Below are 21,616 nucleotides of genomic sequence, written 5' to 3' on the forward strand. Positions count from 1 at the left end.
ACTGATAACACCTCCTGTCTTGATATGTAAAATGTGGACACAGTTTGAAGACTACGATCAAAGCTTTTCAAGAAACAGAATCTTTTGTGTTCTGCTCAGTGTGGGCGGTCCGTGCGTCGGGTCATAGGTGACTTTCAGACAGCGTGCTAGTTTCGCGCCAGCGTTTTCGCGGGGAGAGGAAACTACACTGGGAGAGTCAGAAAGAAAGAAAATACGTAAACTATTTGCTTAAATAAGATAATATCGCGTATACTTGCAGTATATTATTGGCGTTGATGGTATATCATTTTCTTTTATCGTTTGTGTTCTTTCAGGAATTGCAAGGTGAGGAAATGCATTTGGCTGTGTTTTGTTTGTATTTTCGCGCGATCCGAGGGAGTAGCTTGCTATAAATAAAATACTCGTGAGCAATTGCAAGTTAGATAGTTAGCTACCTGTATTAGTTTTGACAGTATTGCCATTCAACATTATTTAGTAAGTTGAGAATGTGCGTGTATTTGGTATTATATATATTTTTTTGTAGATTGCTAGTTAGCAAACCAGTTAGCTAATGTTGTGGCTACCTAGCTAACCAGCTCACTTAAGATAGTTTTGAGCTATTTTTTTATATATTTTTTTAATAAGTTAGTATTAAGCTTTTAGGTGTCCAGTCCTGTATGTTGAACAGCTACTAATGCCCTCTACTTAGAAGGGTAGCTAGCTAAGAGGATTGAAGAGTAAGTACAGTTCAGGGATGTTTTGATTCTGGCAGTGATGCCCAGCCTGACCCCTCGTACTCACATGGAAGGATACACGCTTACACGTTCAACTCGTAGCAACTGTGTCAAACAACATGCACATATCCAAATCATAAATATGAATCCAGAACTTTACTCTAGTTATCTAGCAACCTAAACAAAAACACCTGTTGAGGCAGAGATGGAACATTGTCACAGTGTCTGTCTCAACATCCTCTCCCAGCAGGGTTTGAGTGAGGAACCAGGATGATGGCGATGGTGCCTCCTACCAGCTCAGGTCTCCTTCCTCTGCTGGAATCTCTGGAGGATAGCACAGCTGGACAACCGGAGCAGACTGAAGCCTACCTCACTATTGCCAAGTAGGTGCTTTAGTTGGACATGCGTAGCCTGTAAGGTGACGTTGTTATCCCTAGATGCTGATCTAAGGTCATGTCAGGTGTATATTCTTCTCTCTAATGAGCTATGGTAGGGGGTAGATCTGTGTCTTGTGTAACTCTATATAAGATGCCTCATTTTCTATTGTAAATGTACACTGTAATTCCTGGGTCTGACTTGTCTTTTCAGTCGTCTCAGTGGAGATGATGGAACGCAATTCCTCCCTGCAGTAATAAAGCACTTTCCACGTTTGGGTAAAACTTTCCAGGTGAGTGCTTGCTTTATGTGAAGAATATTTATAAAGCAGTACATTTACATTTTTAAAACTTTAATTAACATAGGGATACTGTCATAAATATCCACTTGTAAATCTAGTGTCATGTTGTTTTAGACCCATATCTCCAGTCAGAATGCAGAGCTGAGCCAAGCTGCCCTGCAGGCCCTGGGGTTCTGTGTGTTTCATGTCCACGTTGTCTCTGCTATCTCAGGTACTGAACAAGTAGAGCACTTCATAGGTTTACGTGGTGTAACGGTTTTGACTTGAGGTTATTATTTATAGGGGTGCCAGGTAGGTTGTGCCTACCAGAGAAAACATTGGTTTCTCCTTTTAGTTTGGGTGGGAATGAGTCCCATCTGGTCCGTCAAGTCTACACCAATACAAAGGACTCATGTAAAAGTCAGGATGGAAATAAACTTTTCATAAACCCTTAAAACATTGGAAAGAACTTCCAAAACAACTATATTCCTTTGTGTGGGTTGTATTAACAACATCAAGGATTACGCACACATATAATATAACACAATGAGTTCTGGTTCCTCCAGAAATGTCCTGTACCTCGGGCCTAAAAAGAGTCCAGCCCGGTAAAGGAGTTCAGTGAACTCAAGTGACTTTTGTCACGCAATGTTTGTCCGTTCATTCAGTGTAGCGTAAACCCAGTATTAAACATACCATCAATATAACAATTATTTTACCACAGAACTTTAAAGCGTATCAACTCTTAATTAAGTCCTCAACTACAACTAACTACATAAATCACAGTATACATCACATCCAAACAAATGAAATACCGTATACAAAAAGGTGGTGGTCAGTCGGTCAGTCAGACAATCCAATCCGCCAATAGATCTCCAGCGGAGAAAGGCCATGAAGAACAGAGAGGTGTAGTCCACGGACGGAGAGGTGTAGTCCACGGACGGAGAGGTGTAGTCCACGGACGGAGAGGTGTAGTCCACGGACGGAGAGGTGTAGTCCACGGACGGAGAGGTGTAGTCCACGGACGGAGAGGTGTAGTCCACGGACGCAAAGAGTGGATCCGATCCTGGGTAAACTCTCTTAGGCTACAAAACACACATTTAACGGCAACAAAACAAACGGAATAGAGAAGCTTCGGAACTGAGGGTTGAACACATCCTCATGCACGTCTCCATCACAACCCCACTTTTGCGCAGCTGATGCTGGCTATTTAATTGGGAATTAAAGGGAAAGCGCCCTATTGGAAGGAGCTGCACTGAGACGGTTCAGAAAAATTCAGGGCTGTCACAGTGGGACAAGTGTAACTGGCACGGATAAGCCTAGACTAAGAAGCACTAATCCAGATTTACATTGACACTACGTTATACTCCAAAGATAGACTTAATTTAGACCCCAATATAATTCTAGAATGCAGCTGTAGATTACTGAGAATTTTCTCTTTTTCTCACACATTTCAAGCAGATATGGCTCAAAAACAAAGAGCTTTTAAATTTAGTTTGTTGACTTATTTTTAAGGAGCACAACCTCTTTGATATGACCCCACATTCATGTCAATTGCAATAACACTAATGTTGTTTCCCTTTATGTAATAACACTCACTATAAAAATAACACACAACTAAAACCCTGGAGTAATTAAATTACTCACTCAAAAAGTACTAAGTATTATATATTGTAAATATTATTTACATGTATGAAAAATAATCCATAATGTGACCAGAGTACAATATTTAGAAAGCATTTCAAAACCCACACAGTGGGTTATTTGATCGTCAACGATTCTTACTTCTGTAACAATGTAAAAATACAAACAATTATTCAGACGATTTCAAAATGTATATAACCTCTCTCAATAAGATTTAGTACAGACCAGGCCTGACACGAAAGGTAGAAATAGTAACTTGGGTGACGACAATTCAGTGAATGCAAGTATTAGATGGACAGACCGATAAAGAGAGAAGATACAAAACAACTGTTCAGGGACAATATAAAAAAAGTACACAATTTCCCTAATAAGATTTGTAGGTTAAATTCATATCACACTCACTTGAGTGTTTGGATTTAGCCTTCAACATGCCATAAAATGTATTGAAGCACGGCCCCATCCTACAAAGTGGCAGGTGTATAAAGTTGAACACACAGCCATGCAATCTCCATAGACAAACATTGGAAGTAGAATGGCCTTACTGAAGAGCTCAGTGACTTTCAACGTGGCACCGTCATAGGATGCCAGTTTGGAAAATTTCTGCCCTGCTAGAGCTGCCCCGATCAAGTGACCACATCGTCAGTGAGGCATAATGTTGCCTCCAATTCTTGTTTTCTTGCCTGACAGCTTAACTACAGAGTTCGCCAGTGTTAGTTGATTAGTGACAAAGCTGGGACAGTTTCCAACTGAAATGTATCTGTATGAGCTCCACTGCGCGGGCGTCAACCATGAAACGACAGCTACGCTGTCAAATAATAGGAAAACAAGGCAATGTATAGCCTACGAATATCTTTACCTAGCGAACAGGACAAACCATGACTTAAGCCCAACAGATAAACACAAACTACTCTAATCTCAATTTCGGTGGCTTGCTAGCTGCTTGTCTGTATGGCTGACTAGTGAAAGTGACAGCTGAGCTCGGTGCTTCGGAAGGCTCAGCATTAATTTACCCCCACAGTACTTTTCTTGCCTGACAAGCAGCGTGGGCTCTTTCCATGTGGATTACATTGGTAGGATCAAGACAAAACAACCAATTAGTTAGCGGAGTATATATAGCCTAACACTGCAACTATTCCTGTGAGACAGAGAGCAATCATTTGAGCTCCTTCTTCACTGCTGATGTGCTCACCGGGCTGTACCAAACATGTGATCATGACAGGATTTGCTCATCAGAGAGCAGCATCAAACATCAACAACACCAAGCATATATCAAATCAAATCAAATCAAATCAAATTTATTTATATAGCCCTTCGTACATCAGCTGATATCTCAAAGTGCTGTACAGAAACCCAGCCTAAAACCCCAAACAGCAAACAATGCAGGTGTAAAAGCACGGTGGCTAGGAAAAACTCCCTAGAAAGGCCAAAACCTAGGAAGAAACCTAGAGAGGAACCGGGCTATGTGGGGTGGCCAGTCCTCTTCTGGCTGTGCCGGGTAGAGATTATAACAGAAAATGACCAAGATGTTCAAATGTTCATAAATGACCAGCATGGTCAAATAATAATAAGGCAGAACAGTTGAAACTGGAGCAGCAGCACAGTCAGGTGGACTGGGGACAGCAAGGAGCCATCATGTCAGGTAGTCCTGGGGCACGGTCCTAGGGCTCAGGTCCTCCGAGAGAGAGAAAGAAAGAGAGAATTAGAGAGAGCATATGTGGGGTGGCCAGTCCTCTTCTGGCTGTGCCGGGTGGAGATTATAACAGAACGTGGCCAAGATGTTCAAATGTTCATAAATGACCAGCATGGTTGAATAATAGCAAGGCAGAACAGTTGAAACTGGAGCAGGAGCATGGCCAGGTGGACTGGGGACAGCAAGGAGTCCTCATGTCAGGTAGTCCTGGGACATGGTCCTAGGGCCCAGGCCAGTTGAAACTGGAGCAGCAGCATGGCCAGGTGGACTGGGGACAGCAAGGAGTCATCATGTCAGGTAGTCCTGGGGCATGGTTCTAGGGCTCAGGTCCTCCGAGAGAGAGAAAGAAGGAGAGAAGGAGAGAATTAGAGAACGCACACTTAGATTTACACAGGACACCGAATAGGACAGGAGAAGTACTCCAGATAAACAAACTGACCCTAGCCCCCGACACATAAACTACTGCAGCATAAATACTGGAGGCTGAGACAGGAGGGGTCAGGAGACACTGTGGCCCCATCCGAGGACACCCCGGACAGGGCCAAACAGGAAGGATATAACCCCACCCACTTTGCCAAAGCACAGCCCCCACACCACTAGAGGGAAATCTACAACCACCAACTTACCATCCTGAGACAAGGCCGAGTATAGCCCACAAAGATCTCCGACACGGTACAACCCAAAGGGGGAAACCCAGACAGGCCGACCACAACAGTGAATCAACCCACCCAGGTGACGCACCCCCCAGGGACGGCACGAGAGAGCCCCAGCAAGCCAGTGACTCAGCCCCGTAACAGGGTTAGAGGCAGAGAATCCCAGTGGAAAAGGGGGAACCGGCCAGGCAGAGACAGCAAGGGCGGTTCGTTGCTCCAGAGCCTTTCCGTTCACCTTCCCACTCCTGGGCCAGACTACACTCAATCATATGACCCACTGAAGAGATGAGTCTTCAGTAAAGACTTAAAGGTTGAGACCGAGTTTGCGTCTCTGACATGGGTAGGCAGACCGTTCCATAAAAATGGAGCCCTATAGGAGAAAGCCCTGCCTCCAGCTGTTTGCTTAGAAATTCTAGGGACAATTAGGAGGCCTGCGTCTTGTGACCGTAGCGTACGTATAGGTATGTACGGCAGGACCAAATCAGAGAGGTAGGTAGGAGCAAGCCCATGTAATGCTTTGTAGGTTAGCAGTAAAACCTTGAAATCAGCCCTTGCTTTGACAGGAAGCCAGTGTAGAGAGGCTAGCACTGGAGTAATATGATCAAATTTTTTGGTTCTAGTCAGGATTCTAGCAGCCGTATTTAGCACTAACTGAAGTTTATTTAGTGCTTTATCCGGGTAGCCGGAAAATAGAGCATTGCAGTAGTCTAACCTAGAAGTGACAAAAGCATGGATTAATTTTTCTGCATCATTTTTGGACAGAAAGTTTCTGATTTTTGCAATGTTACGTAGATGGAAAAAAGCTGTCCTCGAAATGGTCTTGATATGTTCTTCAAAAGAGAGATCAGGGTCCAGAGTAACGCCGAGGTCCTTCACAGTTTTATTTGAGACGACTGTACAACCATTAAGATTAATTGTCAGATTCAACAGAAGATCTCTTTGTTTCTTGGGACCTAGAACAAGCATCTCTGTTTTGTCCGAGTTTAATAGTAGAAAGTTTGCAGCCATCCACTTCCTTATGTCTGAAACACATGCTTCTAGCGAGGGCAATTTTGGTGCTTCACCGTGTTTCATTGAAATGTACAGCTGTGTGTCATCCGCATAGCAGTGAAAGTTTACATTATGTTTTCGAATAACATCCCCAAGAGGTAAAATATATAGTGAAAACAATAGTGGTCCTAAAACAGAACCTTGAGGAACACCGAAATGTACAGTTGATTTGTCAGAGGACAAACCATTCACAGCGACAAACTGATATCTTTCCGACAGATAAGACCTAAACCAGGCCAGAACATGTCCGTGTAGACCAATTTGGGTTTCCAATCTCTCCAAAAGAATGTGGTGATCGATGGTATCAAAAGCAGCACTAAGGTCTAGGAGCACGAGGACAGATGCAGAGCCTCGGTCCGATGCCATCAAAATGTCATTTACCACCTTCACAAGTGCCGTCTCAGTGCTATGATGGGGTCTAAAACCAGACTGAAGCATTTCGTATACATTGTTTGTCTTCAGGAAGGCAGTGAGTTGCTGCGCAACAGCCTTCTCTAAAATCTTTGAGAGGAATGGAAGATTTGATATAGGCCGATAGTTTTTTATATTTTCTGGGTCAAGGTTTGGCTTTTTCAAGAGAGGCTTTATTACTGCCACTTTTAGTGAGTTTGGTACACATCCAGTGGATAGAGAGCCGTTTATTATGTTCAACATAGGAGGGCCAAGCACAGGAAGCAGCTCTTTCAGTAGTTTAGTTGGAATAGGGTCCAGTATACAGCTTGAAGGTTTAGAGGCCATGATTATTTTCATCATTGTGTCAAGAGATATAGTACTAAAACACTTGAGCGTCTCTCTTGATCCTAGGTCCTGGCAGAGTTGTGCAGACTCAGGACAACTGAGGTTTGGAGGAATACGCAGGTTTAAAGAGGAGTCCGTAATTTGCTTTCTAATAATCATAATCTTTTCCTCAAAGAAGTTCATGAATTTATCACTGCTAAAGTGCAAGTCATCCTCTCTTGGGGAATGCTGCTTTTTAGTTAGCTTTGCCACAGTATCAAAAAGGAATTTCGGATTGTTCTTATTTTCCTCAATTAAGTTAGAAAAATAGGACGATCGAGCAGCAGTAAGGGCTCTTCGGTACTGCACGGTACCATCCTTCCAAGCTAGTCGGAAGACTTCCAGTTTGGTGTGGCGCCATTTCCGTTCCAATTTTCTGGAAGCTTGCTTCAGAGCTCGGGTATTTTCTGTGTACCATGGAGCTAGTTTCTTATGAGACATTTTTTTAGTTTTTAGGGGTGCAACTGCATCTAGGGTATTGCGCAAGGTTAAATTGAGATCCTCAGTTAGGTGGTTAACGGATTTTTGTCCTCTGGCGTCCTTGGGTAGGCAGAGGGAGTCTGGGAGGGCATCAAGGAATCTTTGTGTTGTCTGTGAATTTATAGCACGACTTTTGATGTTCCTTGGTTGGGGTCTGAGCAGATTATTTGTTGCAATTGCAAACGTAATAAAATGGTGGTCTGATAGTCCAGGATTATGAGGAAAAACATTAAGATCCACAACATTTATTCCATGGGACAAAACTAGGTCCAGCGTATGACTGTGAGAGTGAGTGGGTCCAGAGACATGTTGGACAAAACCCACTGAGTCGATGATGGCTCCAAAAGCCTTTTGGAGTGGGTCTGTGGACTTTTCCATGTGAATATTAAAGTCACCAAAGATTAGAATATTATCTGCAATGACTACAAGGTCTGATAGGAATTCAGGGAACTCAGTGAGAAACGCTGTATATGGCCCAGGAGGCCTGTAAACAGTAGCTATAAAAAGTGATTGAGTAGGCTGCATAGATTTCATGACTAGAAGCTCAAAAGACGAAAACGTCATTTTCTTTTTTGTAAATTGAAATTTGCTATCATAAATGTTAGCAACACCTCCGCCTTTGCGGGATGCACGGGGGATCATCACTTTCAAAGTGCGAAGACGTGTCTGAATCCGTATCGCCAAACGACACAGAATAAATACAGCCTCTTCCACTGTGAAAAGTCGTGACCGCTCCGTCATTTTGAGTAATTAAGTGATGTTATTTATTTTAAATGTCAAATGACGGCATGCCCTGTTTCTGGTTGATGACGTCAGTCACGGGTTGTTAGCAAGTACATTTTCCCAATAATGACAGATATTTTTCTTTATCTATGTTCTGGAAACAAGCCTGTAATGTATGATAAGGAGGAAGATAATATGATTTGTAATCTTCTCTTTCTCTCTCTTTCCCCACAGCTAATTTTGCAGAGGAGATATTGTCAGCACTTTCCTCTCTGGTGGTGAAGTCCACAGACAAGAACACATGCACACGAGCATTATGGGTAATTTCCAAACAGAACTTCCCTACAGAGGTGGTGGCCAAGAAGGTTCCAGAGATCCTGAGGGCCCTGGAGTGTGTGCGGACGAGAGATGACATCCAGTCTGTAGTTTTGGAGCACGAGTCTCTGAATGTTGTCATAAGGTATACAAACTCACCCACTCATGTACTCCTACCTCGTAATCAATAGCTTTGGTTGGGTGTATGACCCTCATTTAGGAAAGCACCATTTAATGGTTCAGCGTGATAACGCCGACATTAAGCAGATGGATGTTACAGTACTTTATCTGGCACAACATTCTGTCTCTGTTTTGGCTTGTGTTCATAGCTCTCTGGGCTGGAGGAGACTGTCATGACTTTATTTCAGTGATCATCAGCACTTTCTCTGTCATGACACACTCTCTTTGTGGTCAGTTTGTTGGAGCAGGCCTCGGCCCAGATGGGTGAGGATGCAGTACAGTGGGCCAAGCTGGTCATCCCCCTGGTGGTCCACTCTGCCTCTAAGGTGCGCCTGCGGGCGGCAGCAGCCCTGGAGATGGGCCTGCCTCTACTTCTGGAGAAACAGAAGGAGGTGGCTGCCATCCTAGAACCTCTCATGTCCTCAGTGAGTCTTTACTCTGTCATTGTGTCTAGGCCAGGTTACTGTCAAATCACTTTGTGACAACTGCTGATGTAAAAACTTTCTTCACATTCCGACATCATTTATCTTGTTTCACTCCAGAAACTCATCCCAGAGCTCCAGAAACTGTTCTCCACGAAGAACGAGACCAACGTGCTGAAACTCTGGCCGTTGTTTGTCAGGCTCCTGGGGAAGGTAAGGCTCGGTCATTCTTTATGGTTTGAAACCTACACCATTTACTACTTTTTCGCTACGTATCTACTACGTAATGGTTAGGGAGGGAATTGGGCAGTGCATGTAATGATCTGCTTGGCTCTTCAGAAGTTGTATTGAAACACTATGAATTGTGTTCCATCCCACAGCTGCTCCATAGAGGTGGTCCCTTCATCAACTCCCTGCTTGGCCTGGAGGAACTGGGCTTCCGTAGCTCCTCCCCAAACATCAAGAAAATCGCCTTCATCGCTTGGAAGAGCCTGATTGACAATTTCGCGCTAAACCCAGGTGTGTGCAAGAGAACAGCATGCTTTGACTTAATCCAGTTGAATTGAGTTGCTGCTTTTTAGTCTTTACTTTCATCAGCTGTTTTACTTTCAAATGTATTTTAATCGAGGTTTCTATGACGTGGTTTAGAAGATACTCTAGTAAACATCCACTGAGTCCTCACACATTATTTTCTATGTCGATCATGTGCTAAGAGGCTTGATTCTCACTGTTGAGTTAGGAAAGTTGACTAAAATACTACTCCTCAAATGGAAAACTATGAAGACCACTCAATAACAGTTGAACATGTTACTTTATGTATTCGTGGTTTAGGGAAGTTCTATACCAGGGGTCTCCAATCTTTCCTAGCATGAGAGCTACTTTTAAATTATGAAACATGTCGTGAGCTACTTGTACATTTTTTCCCCCAGCTTTCAAACAGGCCCTCTGTATTTTCCATAATTCCCTTTTCTGTTACATTTTTCTGTTTTGGGATTTTTTTCTGAACAGTAATATTTGATGTGAGTCCATGTCAGTGGTAAAATCGCATCAAAGACCATTTGTGTTTATGATATTTTGGTCTATACCCCTTTAATTGTGCATTTTGCGAGCTAGGATTGTACTGGTTTAGCCATGTTTTTTGATGCTGCATATTTCATGACAGAGATTGCGAAACAAAAGCCCAGGTAAGCTTACTCTGCAGTTAACTTTTCACTGAATGTTTTGGGGGGGGAAGTCCATCAACCCATAAGGAAGTTATAATGATAGCTAACTGGTTACACAAAGTGAATGATTGACAAATGCACGCAACACACAAACATACAGGGAAATACTGCTGGAAATGAATTGGCAGATAATGTGATTTTGTTTTTCCAATTTTATTTATTTTTTTGCCAATTGTGGCTAGCTAGGGGTGTAGATCCCTGTTCTATATGGACTGTAACTGTCTGCCTGTCTCCTCTGTACTGTAGAGTTCCTGTTCTATACGGACTGTAACTGTCTGTCTCTACTGTAGAGATCCTGTTCTATACGGACTGTAACTGTCTCCTCTCTACTGTAGAGATCCTGTTCTATACGGACTGTAACTGTCTCCTCTGTACTGTAGAGATCCTGTTCTATACGGACTGTAACTGTCTGTCTCTACTGTAGAGATCCTGTTCTATACGGACTGTAACTGTCTCCTCTCTACTGTAGAGATCCTGTTCTATACGGACTGTAACTGTCTCCTCTGTACTGTAGAGATCCTGTTCTATATGGACTGTAACTGTCTGTCTCTACTGTAGAGATCCTGTTCTATACGGACTGTAACTGTCTGTCTCTACTGTAGAGATCCTGTTCTATACGGACTGTAACTGTCTCCTCTCTACTGTAGAGATCCTGTTCTATACGGACTGTAACTGTCTGTCTCTACTGTAGAGATCCTGTTCTATACGGACTGTAACTGTCTCCTCTGTGCTGTAGAGATCCTGTTCTATACGGACTGTAACTGTCTCCTCTGTACTGTAGAGATCCTGTGCAGTGCCAAGCGTCTAAAGTTGCTGCTGCAGCCCCTCAGCTCCATCCAGGTGAGGACTGAGGCCCTGCTGCTCACCAAGCTGGAGGTCTGGTGGTACCTGGTGGTCAAACTGGGAGCCAACCTGCCCGCACACTTTGAACAGGTACTGCTCGTGTTTCTCCTAGTGTTTTATGTACATGTTTATACTGCACATTTTGAACAGGTACTGCTTGTGTTTCTCCTACTGTTTTATGTACATGTTTATACTGCACACTTTGAACAGGTACTGCTTGTGTTTCTCCTACTGTTTTATGTACATGTTTATACTGCACATTTTGAACAGGTACTGCTCGTGTTTCTCCTAGTGTTTTATGTACATGTTTATACTGCACATTTTGAACAGGTACAACAAGCATTTCATCTTTATACTAGAATAACATAACCTGATAATGTGTTAGGACTCTGAGCAGGATTTGTTACTGGGGGATTGAGATTCAATTGAGAACCTGAATCTACTCATGTCTTATCTGACGTTATCATTGCCCTTTGTTTTTAACCACACTTAATGTGTTACTGTTGTTGACTAGTAGTCTGTGTTGTCAGGTTGGTGTTCCTCTCCTCCAGTGCACCCTGGGCCCGGACTCGGCCCTGCCAGCCACTCCTTCCAGGAGCTCCAGCCAGTGCAGTGCTGTGGGGACCACTACTCCTAAATCTGGTACAGTCTCCCTCTGACTGCCCTCACCTACCTTCTATTGACTAGTACTACTAGAAAATATTGTCTGCTGCTCGTTAGCTGTTTTGCTTTCAATTTGCATGCGTGACTTGCCGTTATGTACTTGCATTTACCTAGTAGCGTATAGAACAGCATTACTTAATATTCTCGTGTCGGATATACCTGAAATGTGTCACCAGGAACTGTGGAAACATTGGATGTAAAAAAAAAAATGTAACTGAATGTTTTACTCTGAGATTCATACGTCATTGATGAATCACTCTTGCCCCGCCCCACCAGGTTCCCCAGCGTTCTCTGGCACTATGGTGCCCCGTCTGAACCTAAACACCAGTGTGGTGGTGGCCCAAGCCTACCCCTCCATCCAGCTGCTGGGACTAGAGATGTTGTTGCACTACTTCCTGGGGTCAGAAGTCACAACCGCCGCAGCCAAGAACAAGCTGACGCTCAGCCTGGGTGAGGGAGGGGGCGGGTTGCTACCATAGAAATACAATGGTTACTACCACAATTTGATTTGCTGCTCTGTGGTGCTGTTTGAATATGATTTGCCCTTTGAACCTGTGGAGGTGTAGAACTAGTTTAATAAATGTTTGTTACCGTGGGATGACACACACATTATCCATGTGCAATCACTGTAAAGTAAACTGTCAGATAAAAAATAATTGTTGGAACCTGTTTGCCTGTTTCTAACTTGACTGACCCTCTTTGTTTTCTCAGAACCTATTTCTCACCCCTTCCTGTCCAGCCCCTTCTCCTTCACCAAGCACGCCCCTCTGCTGATCACTGCTGTGCACGACAGCTTCATCTGCATCGGCAAAGACGCCCCAGGTACCTACCTGCCCTCAAGTAACTTGTAATTGACAAGAGCATAGGCTCAATGAACGCCATAATGGCTCCTTTAGAGTAGGGATGTGGTTTAAAAAATCAATAGTTATTTTGGGCCATATTATAGCGATACTTGTCATTTTCTTTTTTGTTAGGTGGTATTGGTGTAAAAAAAAAAAAAGACTGATCAAGACTAATTTTGAAGTGGATTTAATAAAGGACAACAATAACGGATTGTAACTTTCACCTGGATTAACCTGGTCAGTCTGTCATGGAAAGAGCAGGTGTTCTTAATGTTTTGTTTACTCGGTGTATGGTGAGCACTATGTTTGGAACAGCAAATTGCAATAAAATCGCTGTTTCGAATCTCAATACTTTTAGGATCCTGAGAATGTCACAATACATTTAGGATCCTGAGAATGTCACAATACATTTAGGATCCTGAGAATGTCACAATACATTTAGGATCCTGAGAATGTCACAATACATTTAGGATCCTGAGAATGTCACAATACATTTAGGATCCTGAGAATGTCACAATACATTTAGGATCCTGAGAATGTCACAATACATTTAGGATCCTGAGAATGTCACAATACATTTAGGATCCTGAGAATGTCACAATACATTTAGGATCCTGAGAATGTCACAATACATATTGTATCGGTACCTAATGTATGGTGAGCTCCCTGGCAATTCCAGCCCTACAGTAGAGCCATTGTATGTAGTCTCGAAGACTGTTTCAGAGTCAGCCTCAGTGTATATCTGTTTCTTCCTCTGCCAGTCAGGTAGCCAGGGAGAGGATATAAATAATCTATGGCCCTGTTAGGCTTATATTTTTCCTAACTTCCTTCCACTTTGCATGCTATTCAGCAAGCCTTCCAAGAGAAGATGCCGCAGGCTCCAAACATTCCCTAGTACAAGCTGCAGCATGCGGCAAGCCAGGCCTGTAGTGTGTGTGTGTGTGTGTGTGTGTGTGTGTGTGTGTGTGTGGCTGCGTTTACATAGCCTCATATTTGTATCACTAATTGGTCTTTTGATCAATCAGACCGGCTCTGAGTAATATTTTATATCATTGGTCAAAAGACCAATTAGTGGAATAAATATCAGAATTGGGCAGCCTGTGTAAACGCACCCAGAGAGAAGTACTCTCTCCATTAAGGGGATAGGATAGCTCAGGCTTGACTTGTTGTCGTGGAAGGGCTCCCTCACATCGACTAGTAATTGTAAACAGCCTCAGAGTCATTGCTTGGGGGTGGAGGAGTTGGAAGGAATGATTGTATGTGTGGGGGGGTTAAATGACTGCCACTTCATGTAGGGTGACTTGCATTTTCTCTCTCCCCTGCAGATGCCTTGCTTTCCCTTATATGGAAGAACCTTGTCCGTTTCGTAAGCACAACGATTGATGCTGGTGAGTGCCAGGGTCCAACCACATCAGATTGGAGTTGGAGAAGAACCCCTATCATGATTTAGGCCTGCAGTCTATCCAGGAAGCTCTGTAATCTCACTCACTGATGAGCTAGTTTCAGCCTTGGCTAGTTCCTCTATGCCATGTTACCCAAACGTCTCCTCGTTACCCCCAACCGTTCCACTTACTTTATGTATTGCAGTACTGGCACAGCTGAGTCAACTAATGAAGGGCATGGTGATCAGTTGACCAGTAGGGTCATTTATAAGTGTACTATTACTGGAATACATCAAGTAAGTGGAATGACTGGAGTGGTTTGGGAAACATTGCCTTCCGTTGGAATGATAGATCATCATGCTGGATGATTAATGCCATATTTTAACCTCACTCCGTCTTCATTTAGTTGGCTACTATTGGGAAATGTTGTGTTCTGTGGCCGCTGCTCTGTTGGACTGACCCTTTCAGCCATGAGGTCAGCCCTGCGGCCCCACACAGAGTACCAGAGCTGGGCCTGAGTCCTCTTTGTCAGGGGGGAGAGCAGAGACCCCAGCCTCCCCCACCCCAGGCCCTACCCCACTGTCATCAGTTTAAGTCTGAGCGGACGTCAGACTTTCGGGTCTGAAACTGCTGTGACGAGGAATGAAATCTGAGGGGCAAGACCCCAGTGATGACCTTCCAAAGAAATTACTTAAACGAATCTCAAGTCTTTCCTTGATAACTTTCGTCCTTTCTCCTTGCCTTTTTCTTAAAAAGTAAATTCAAGGTCTCTCCTTGGACCTTCTCCTATGTGTTTTGAGAAGGTGGTGAGGAGAGAGGAAAGACCAATGGAGTTCCACCCCTAGTATGTTGTCTTTGTTTGTCTCTCATCCTGTCCCTTGTACCTGTGTTACTGTGACAGCAGGCAATAAGAAGGAAAGGCAAGGCTCTGAGGTGCTGACCTTGCTGCTACAGGCTCTACAGGGCATCATCTTCTCAGAGGCCCTCCCTGCAAACAGGGCTCTGGTAAGACCTGCCTCCACCACTCTACTACCTACTCTTATTCTACTACACCTCCAACCAGGACTGGTCTTCTGGTAGCCCATGTTAGTGGAAACTAAAAGCTGAAGTCTTACTAACTTCTGTTAATGAGTCTGTGTTTTGGTCCGGGAGTTTTTCATACAAGTGTCAGTAGACCACCTTGTATGTAGATGTTCTGGATATCGCTCAATACCCTGAAGCGCCACACTTAGCTTGTAAAAAGGTCTGCTGTAATGCTTTCAGTAGATGGTTTTCTTACTGACTCTCTCAACAGAGTCTGCTGGAATTGACAGTGAAGGGTATCCCTCAGAGAGTACTGGGATCTGCCTCTTACCAAGTGGCCAAAATGGATGTACTGAATGTGAGTTTCTGCCTCTTCTCTTTGTGTTCAGATGTATGCAGGGTGTATCTGATTATGCTCTTGACATAGATCTAGGATCATTGGGAAAGGCACCATGTAAGCAACAGTTTCCATACGTAATAAACTGAAATGTAGTAGGTCTATCCAGCGGCTTCCTGCCAGCTCAGACTCCTTTCTTTGTTGCACACAATCTTAAATCTGAACAATAGAAGGTTCCCTGAGACATAGCTGTAGACTCCTATGACACTACTGATGACAACCCTGTGACAAAGATGTCTTCTCTAGATCAGTGTAAATGAACATCCTGCAGTGTCTTTCATATGGGAGCCAGATGTGTTCTGAATTCTGTGTGTGGTGTGGTTACATTGTCTCGTCTGTCTCTGCCCCAGGGAACCCCAGCTCTGTTCTTGATTCTCCTGTTCTACAACCACAGTCTGGTGGCAGGCTTCGTAGAGGATGAGAGGTGGGTTTCCCCCTGTCTTACCATAAGGTAATGTAGCAGCCACATGTCTTTTTCTGGTCTTTTTTTAGTTTTATCTGTCTCTGCCCGTCCCCCCACACACACACACACACACAGGTTCTTCTTGTGTTTGGAGACACTGGTGAGCTGTGGCCTGTCCGGCCCCACGTCCCCCCTGGCGTTTGGGGAGGCGGTCCTGGCGGTGGTTGGGCGCAGCGCGGGGACTCTGGAGAACAAAGAACAGCTTTGGAGGATGTGGAGCCTGGTGGTCAACCCGCTGACTGACACCATCACACAGGTTCGAAAGGAACAAACTGTATAACTGACATCTGTACATGTCATGTAAATGCTCTAGAACTGCACTGCAAGCGATGCTTGTTTGTTTAGATGCAAGAACAATTTCGCCATGGGGTCACCTTAAACAAACTGATTTATATTTCACCTACGTGTTGCATAGATTGAGATAGAGGTGGAGATTGGTTTAATAAGATTCTCCTCCCTCGTCACAGACCAATGAGGTGAACCAAGGGGATGCTCTGGAGCACAACTTCAGTGCTGTGCTCACTGCCCTGATGTTCCCCATCATACACCTGCTACCTGGCAAGGTTCTGCTACAGGTGAGTCTCTGAGATGGCATACTGTATCCAGACCTGCCAGCCTGCACGCATTTTGCGTACCATGCATGCAATGTGAGGTCAATGTACGCTTGTGTGGAAAAACACCCTTAAATACACAACAATAGGCTTCTAGTTGGCACATTGTGGTTTTTGACTCAACCGTCTGAAGTTGTTGGTGTTGGTCAAGCGCATAACCACTTATTTCTTAGTTGGTTCCTTAGCTAAGGCGTCATTACAAAGATAGTTAGCTGCAGCGTTTAGTCAACTAAGCGAGAACACTTTCTAGCCTGCACATGCTTTGATATTTGCAACAGTAGTATGAGCAAGCGCATGGACAAGCAGAAACGATAATGTAGGCCTATGTTAACGAATCAGTTCTTGATCAGTCCTCTTAATATAGCTGTAGGCCTATGTTAACGAATCAGTTCTTGATCAGTCCTCTTAATATAGCTGTAGGCCTATGTTAACGAATCAGTTCTTGATCAGTCCTCTTAATATAGCTGTAGGCCTATGTTAACGAATCAGTTCTTGATCAGTCCTCTTAATATAGCTGTAGGCCTATGTTAACGAATCAGTTCTTGATCAGTCCTCTTAATATAGCTGTAGGAATATGTCAACACTAGGCTGCGGATGTGATAGTTAGTTCATCAATGACAAGGCATGTTGAAAGAATGGTATCCTAGTTGTCAGACCTAACTAGATGGATGAGGTCGGGGATGGAGAATTGAAACAAGCTCATACAGGCCTAGTTCAGGTGTTTCATATTCCAGATAGCCAACAGTAAGCTAGACTACGACAACATTCAGAGGAAGCCAGTGAACGTTTTCACCAGACTATCCAGATAGACACCTGTTAGAATAATCATTACCCTTACATTTAACCTAGAAAACTGAAAGTGTCATTGAGACCACCTCAATTTAATTTAGCATCAAACAAAACATCTAAGTTGGGTACATTGTTTGATATGTAAGACTTTCAGGAAATGGCCGTTTAATTTTTTTTATAATAAAGCAAAATGCTCCAACTTCCTGAGGGGGGAAGTTGGCTGACCCCACCCAACCAACCTCAATCTTATATCAGCACCATGTTGTCAGGAAATCCTAGGGAGAGCCCTGATGTGTATATTTTAAACATATTTCTAGTTGGCTGCCATAGAACAACCAAGTACCCATAAGTCTATAGATTACTAGGCAGACTGACTGCCTCAGTATGAAAACACCATTGTTGGGCAAAAAATCTGTGCATTTGCCTATGATTTGAGCAGTGTGGGTGTCGCACGTGCGCAGTTGTGGGTGCCGGCGCCGTGCTGAAGTGGTAAAAATGGGTTGGCAGGTCTGCTTATCTTTTAAAAGATCATGCTATAGGATTCTCAAATAAACCACAGTTGAACCTATTGAGGGCTTTGCTCTAATTTTCAGTCATTTCAAGTGAAGTACCATACTGTCGGTGTGATCTGAGTGGATCAGTTTGAGAAAGTCGAGGAGGCACAGATTCGCTAATCTCATAATGAGGGCTGGAATGCAGGGTAGTTTGAAGATATGTGATTCTGCGTTGTCCCACTGCAACGTGCTCAATCTGAAACCTGCTTTCTGCCTCTGTAGATGACTCAGAAGTCCATGCTGAGTACGTGGTGCAGGCTGTACAAGGTGTTTGCCCGCTGCTCTGCCCTGGTGGCCACCGCCGAGGAGAACGTCTGCTGTGAGGAGCTGTGTGTCAAGATGGCTGCCATATTGGACAGAAAGGCTCTGAAGGTAAGCAAGAGGGGACCGCTGCACTGTACCCAACACCCAATGGTTATCTAATTTACCAGAGTTGGTAGCCTTTTGATGAATACTGTGGTCCAGTAGTTTGTTCAGATTCATTGAGCGTTCCATGCCCATTTGTTTATACTCCAGGTTCCAGCAACGTTGCATGCGGTTGCTAACATCCTCCTGGTCATCGCTGAGAGTGCAGACTTCTCTCCCTACACACCACAGTTCCAGCAGAAGATGAAATGTAAGATGCTTTTAGCACCGTTTTATCACAAATGCAAGGTGTGTTTTAACTCAATGGGCTTGATGTTTACTTACCCTCCCCTCGTCCCTTCCAGCTCCCCACACCCATCTAACCTGGGTGCGTAAGAAAAGCAAGGCGCTGGGGAACCTGTATACCTTCCAGACCCTGCTGGTTCAATCTCTTGAGACCTTCAATGCACTGGAGGCCCCTGAGACGGCCCCTAATGGTACAGGCCTAGCCCTGGTCTCCATCCTCTCTATCTTGTTCTCTAATCTGTCTCTGGGTACAGCCATCCAGGAGGCCCTGGCCTCTCTCTCACATCCCCTCGTAGCCCTCTATGAACAGGCTGGGAGGACTCCAAATGAGCAGCGCAAATGTACCTCAAGTCTTGGAGCAAAGGTGTGGTGAAATGTTTTCCATTTTGTTTCTTTGTCTGTACTGAAATGGATGTCTATATAAACTACTGTATTAATGTTATATACTGAACAGAAATATAAATGCAACAATTTCAACGATTTTACTGAATTAATGTTCATATACGGAAACCGGTCAATTGAAATGCATTCATTAGGCCCTAATCTATGGATGTCACATGACTGGGCAGGAGCGCAGCCATAGGTGTGGGCCTTTGAGGGTATAGGCCCACCCACTTGGGAGCCTTGGCCAATCAGAATGAGATTTTCCCCACAAAAGGGCTTTATTACAGACAGAAATACTCCTCACTTTCATCACTTGTCCGGGTGGCTGGTCTCAGATAATCCCGCAGGTGAAGAAGCCGGATGTAGAGTTTCTGGGCTGGCATGGTTACACAAGGTCTTTGTTTTTGAGGCCGGTTGGACATACCGACAAATTCTCTAAAACCGCATTGGTAGAGAAATGAACATTAAATTCTCTGGCAACATTTCTGGTGGACCTTGCTGCAGTCAACAAGCCTGTTGCACGCTCCCTCAAAACTGACCAAACTTGTTGATATGCCACACCTGTCAGGTGGATGGATTATCTTGGCAAAGGAGAAATGCTCACGAGCAGGGGTGTTAACAGATTTGAGAGAAATATTCTTGCTGAGTATTTAGCATTTCTGGGATTTTTTTCAAGTTCAGCTCATCAACCATGGGACCAACACTTTACATGTTGCGTTTATATTTTTGTTCAGTTTCTAAGTAATTGATTCTTTCTTTGCATGCTTCATGTCTTTAACCGATCATCTGTGTCTTGGTGCTAGTCTCACTATAAGTGTGTTCGTTCCCTGCAGCTGGAGAAGCTCCTGAGTGATGTCTTGGGGTGCCTGCAGATCCGTTCAGCCCTGGCCTATGATGATGAGCTGCTCTCCCTGCTGTCCCCCTTGCTCTGTGTCCTGTTCCTCCATCGGCGCAAGCAGGTCCGCTCCTTAGCTACACAGTTCTGGAATGCAACCTTCGCCAACACTCTGGTCCTCGTCTATCCAGAGGAACTCAAGTAAGAATCTGTTTGGATGTTAAGATGAGCCATATTATATTTATGGGGTGATTTCCTGGACCAATAGCATATTCAGTGGAGGATCTCCAATAAAACTGCTTTTAAAGTCCAGCAATGTATTTAATCTGGGTCCTGAAAACTGACCCTAAAAGGTTTTCATGTTTGCTAATGTTTGTTTTTTCCAGGCCGGTGTTGAGCCAGGTGAAGCAGAACACTCCTATCATTTTACCTGGATTTCAGTCTGTTGAAGTTCCAGATGAACTCAGTGGACAGTACTCGGTGAGTGTTTTCCCTGTTGAATAAGTCAAATCGGAGCAGGTTTCATATGAATGGTGTAATAATCCCTGGATGATGTTTTGTGGATGCAGAGTGAGAGCTCTCAGCTGGGGACCAAACTGAGTGGAGTACAGGTCACTTCTGTGGTGAAGAGGGACTCTCTACTGCCCAGGGCTGAGGAGATAAAGGACAGGAACTTCAAGACCTCTACCAAGCCCATCCCTGTAAGTGCTGCTTTTAACCCAGTCATTTCCCGTGTATGAATTCCATTTCAATTCCCCACATTGAGGAAAATGGAATTGACTCAATTGAAATGGAATTCTTTATTCTCTGAACCCCATGACCAAATCTTGTGCTCGACAGCTTTTATATTCTTATAAAGGCCATCAAAACACAGTAAGTTGTCTCTATTGCCACCATTTGCCATCAGCATCATATTAGAGCTGACTTTTATTCTCTCCCTATCAGACAAAACTTGACTTTGGTTCTCACAAGCTGCCTCGTAGAGAGGAACTGGAGGAGCAGGCCTCGATAGACTTTGTGTTCATCCCCCCTGAGACCAAGGAGAGAGTTCTCACTGAGCACCAGAAAGAGGTCAAGAGAACCAAAAGGTCCGTTTCGGGCAAATCAACTTTGTTAATGTACTCTTTATTTAACCAGGAAGTCTCTTTACGTCGTCTCTTTTTAAAATTTTTGCCTTTAGACAAATCAACAATGTTTAGAAATGCTTACATTTTCTCACTGTATAATGCTTTTGTATGGGTTGTATTCTAAAGGGTTGACATCCCTGCCATGTACAACAACCTGGATGCTTCCCTTGATACCACAGTCTTCACCCAGTACACACAGAGTCAGGAGGAATCACTGTAAGTAGTTGGCTGCTGCCGTCACACTGTATACCACTAATCTATCAACGTTGGGAGACACAATGGTTAAAACGTGAATATCTTTTTCAGGGACAAATTACCAGCAGATGAGCAAGCCGAAGATGCCGCTAAAGATGAGGTCAAAGCAGAGGTAAAGAGAATCTAACAACAAAGTTAATTGTTACATTTTCCCCGGAGTTCTGAATGATGAATTATATATTTTTTGCCCTGATGAACTGTTTTCATTTAAATTAAAACATAGAAGCCATCAAAGCTAACAGCCTTTTCCTCAAACGCAAAAGAATGTGAGAATA

At 43.9% G+C, this 21,616-nt stretch overlaps 1 protein-coding gene across 3 annotated transcripts in view; it reads left to right on the forward strand.

The window, feature by feature from the left end:
- Positions 1-165: 165 nt before the first annotated feature.
- The window catches only part of rif1 (replication timing regulatory factor 1), a 30,956-nt gene continuing 9,505 nt past the window's right edge, over positions 166-21,616 (forward strand). Inside the window, exons 1-27 of one of the 3 annotated variants that reach the window (XM_046363215.1) lie at positions 166-324; positions 961-1,096; positions 1,302-1,380; positions 1,504-1,600; positions 8,617-8,842; positions 9,113-9,302; positions 9,420-9,512; positions 9,680-9,818; positions 11,304-11,455; positions 11,896-12,007; positions 12,305-12,478; positions 12,740-12,850; positions 14,196-14,258; positions 15,154-15,257; positions 15,547-15,633; positions 16,023-16,096; positions 16,211-16,391; positions 16,603-16,710; positions 18,312-18,461; positions 18,606-18,705; positions 18,800-19,104; positions 19,958-20,160; positions 20,346-20,439; positions 20,529-20,660; positions 20,905-21,047; positions 21,213-21,302; positions 21,393-21,453. In XM_046363215.1, coding sequence (XP_046219171.1) covers positions 984-1,096; positions 1,302-1,380; positions 1,504-1,600; positions 8,617-8,842; positions 9,113-9,302; positions 9,420-9,512; positions 9,680-9,818; positions 11,304-11,455; positions 11,896-12,007; positions 12,305-12,478; positions 12,740-12,850; positions 14,196-14,258; positions 15,154-15,257; positions 15,547-15,633; positions 16,023-16,096; positions 16,211-16,391; positions 16,603-16,710; positions 18,312-18,461; positions 18,606-18,705; positions 18,800-19,104; positions 19,958-20,160; positions 20,346-20,439; positions 20,529-20,660; positions 20,905-21,047; positions 21,213-21,302; positions 21,393-21,453 — 3,381 coding nt within the window. In that variant the 5' untranslated portion in view covers positions 166-324; positions 961-983. The remainder of the gene's footprint in view (positions 325-960; positions 1,097-1,301; positions 1,381-1,503; positions 1,601-8,616; positions 8,843-9,112; positions 9,303-9,419; positions 9,513-9,679; positions 9,819-11,303; positions 11,456-11,895; positions 12,008-12,304; positions 12,479-12,739; positions 12,851-14,195; positions 14,259-15,153; positions 15,258-15,546; positions 15,634-16,022; positions 16,097-16,210; positions 16,392-16,602; positions 16,711-18,311; positions 18,462-18,605; positions 18,706-18,799; positions 19,105-19,957; positions 20,161-20,345; positions 20,440-20,528; positions 20,661-20,904; positions 21,048-21,212; positions 21,303-21,392; positions 21,454-21,616) is intronic. The other 2 variants (XM_046363214.1, XM_046363217.1) reach the window with 2 other exon arrangements.

This window comes from Oncorhynchus gorbuscha, linkage group LG09, assembly GCF_021184085.1.
Source record: "Oncorhynchus gorbuscha isolate QuinsamMale2020 ecotype Even-year linkage group LG09, OgorEven_v1.0, whole genome shotgun sequence".
NCBI classification, from domain to species: Eukaryota; Metazoa; Chordata; class Actinopteri; order Salmoniformes; family Salmonidae; genus Oncorhynchus; species Oncorhynchus gorbuscha.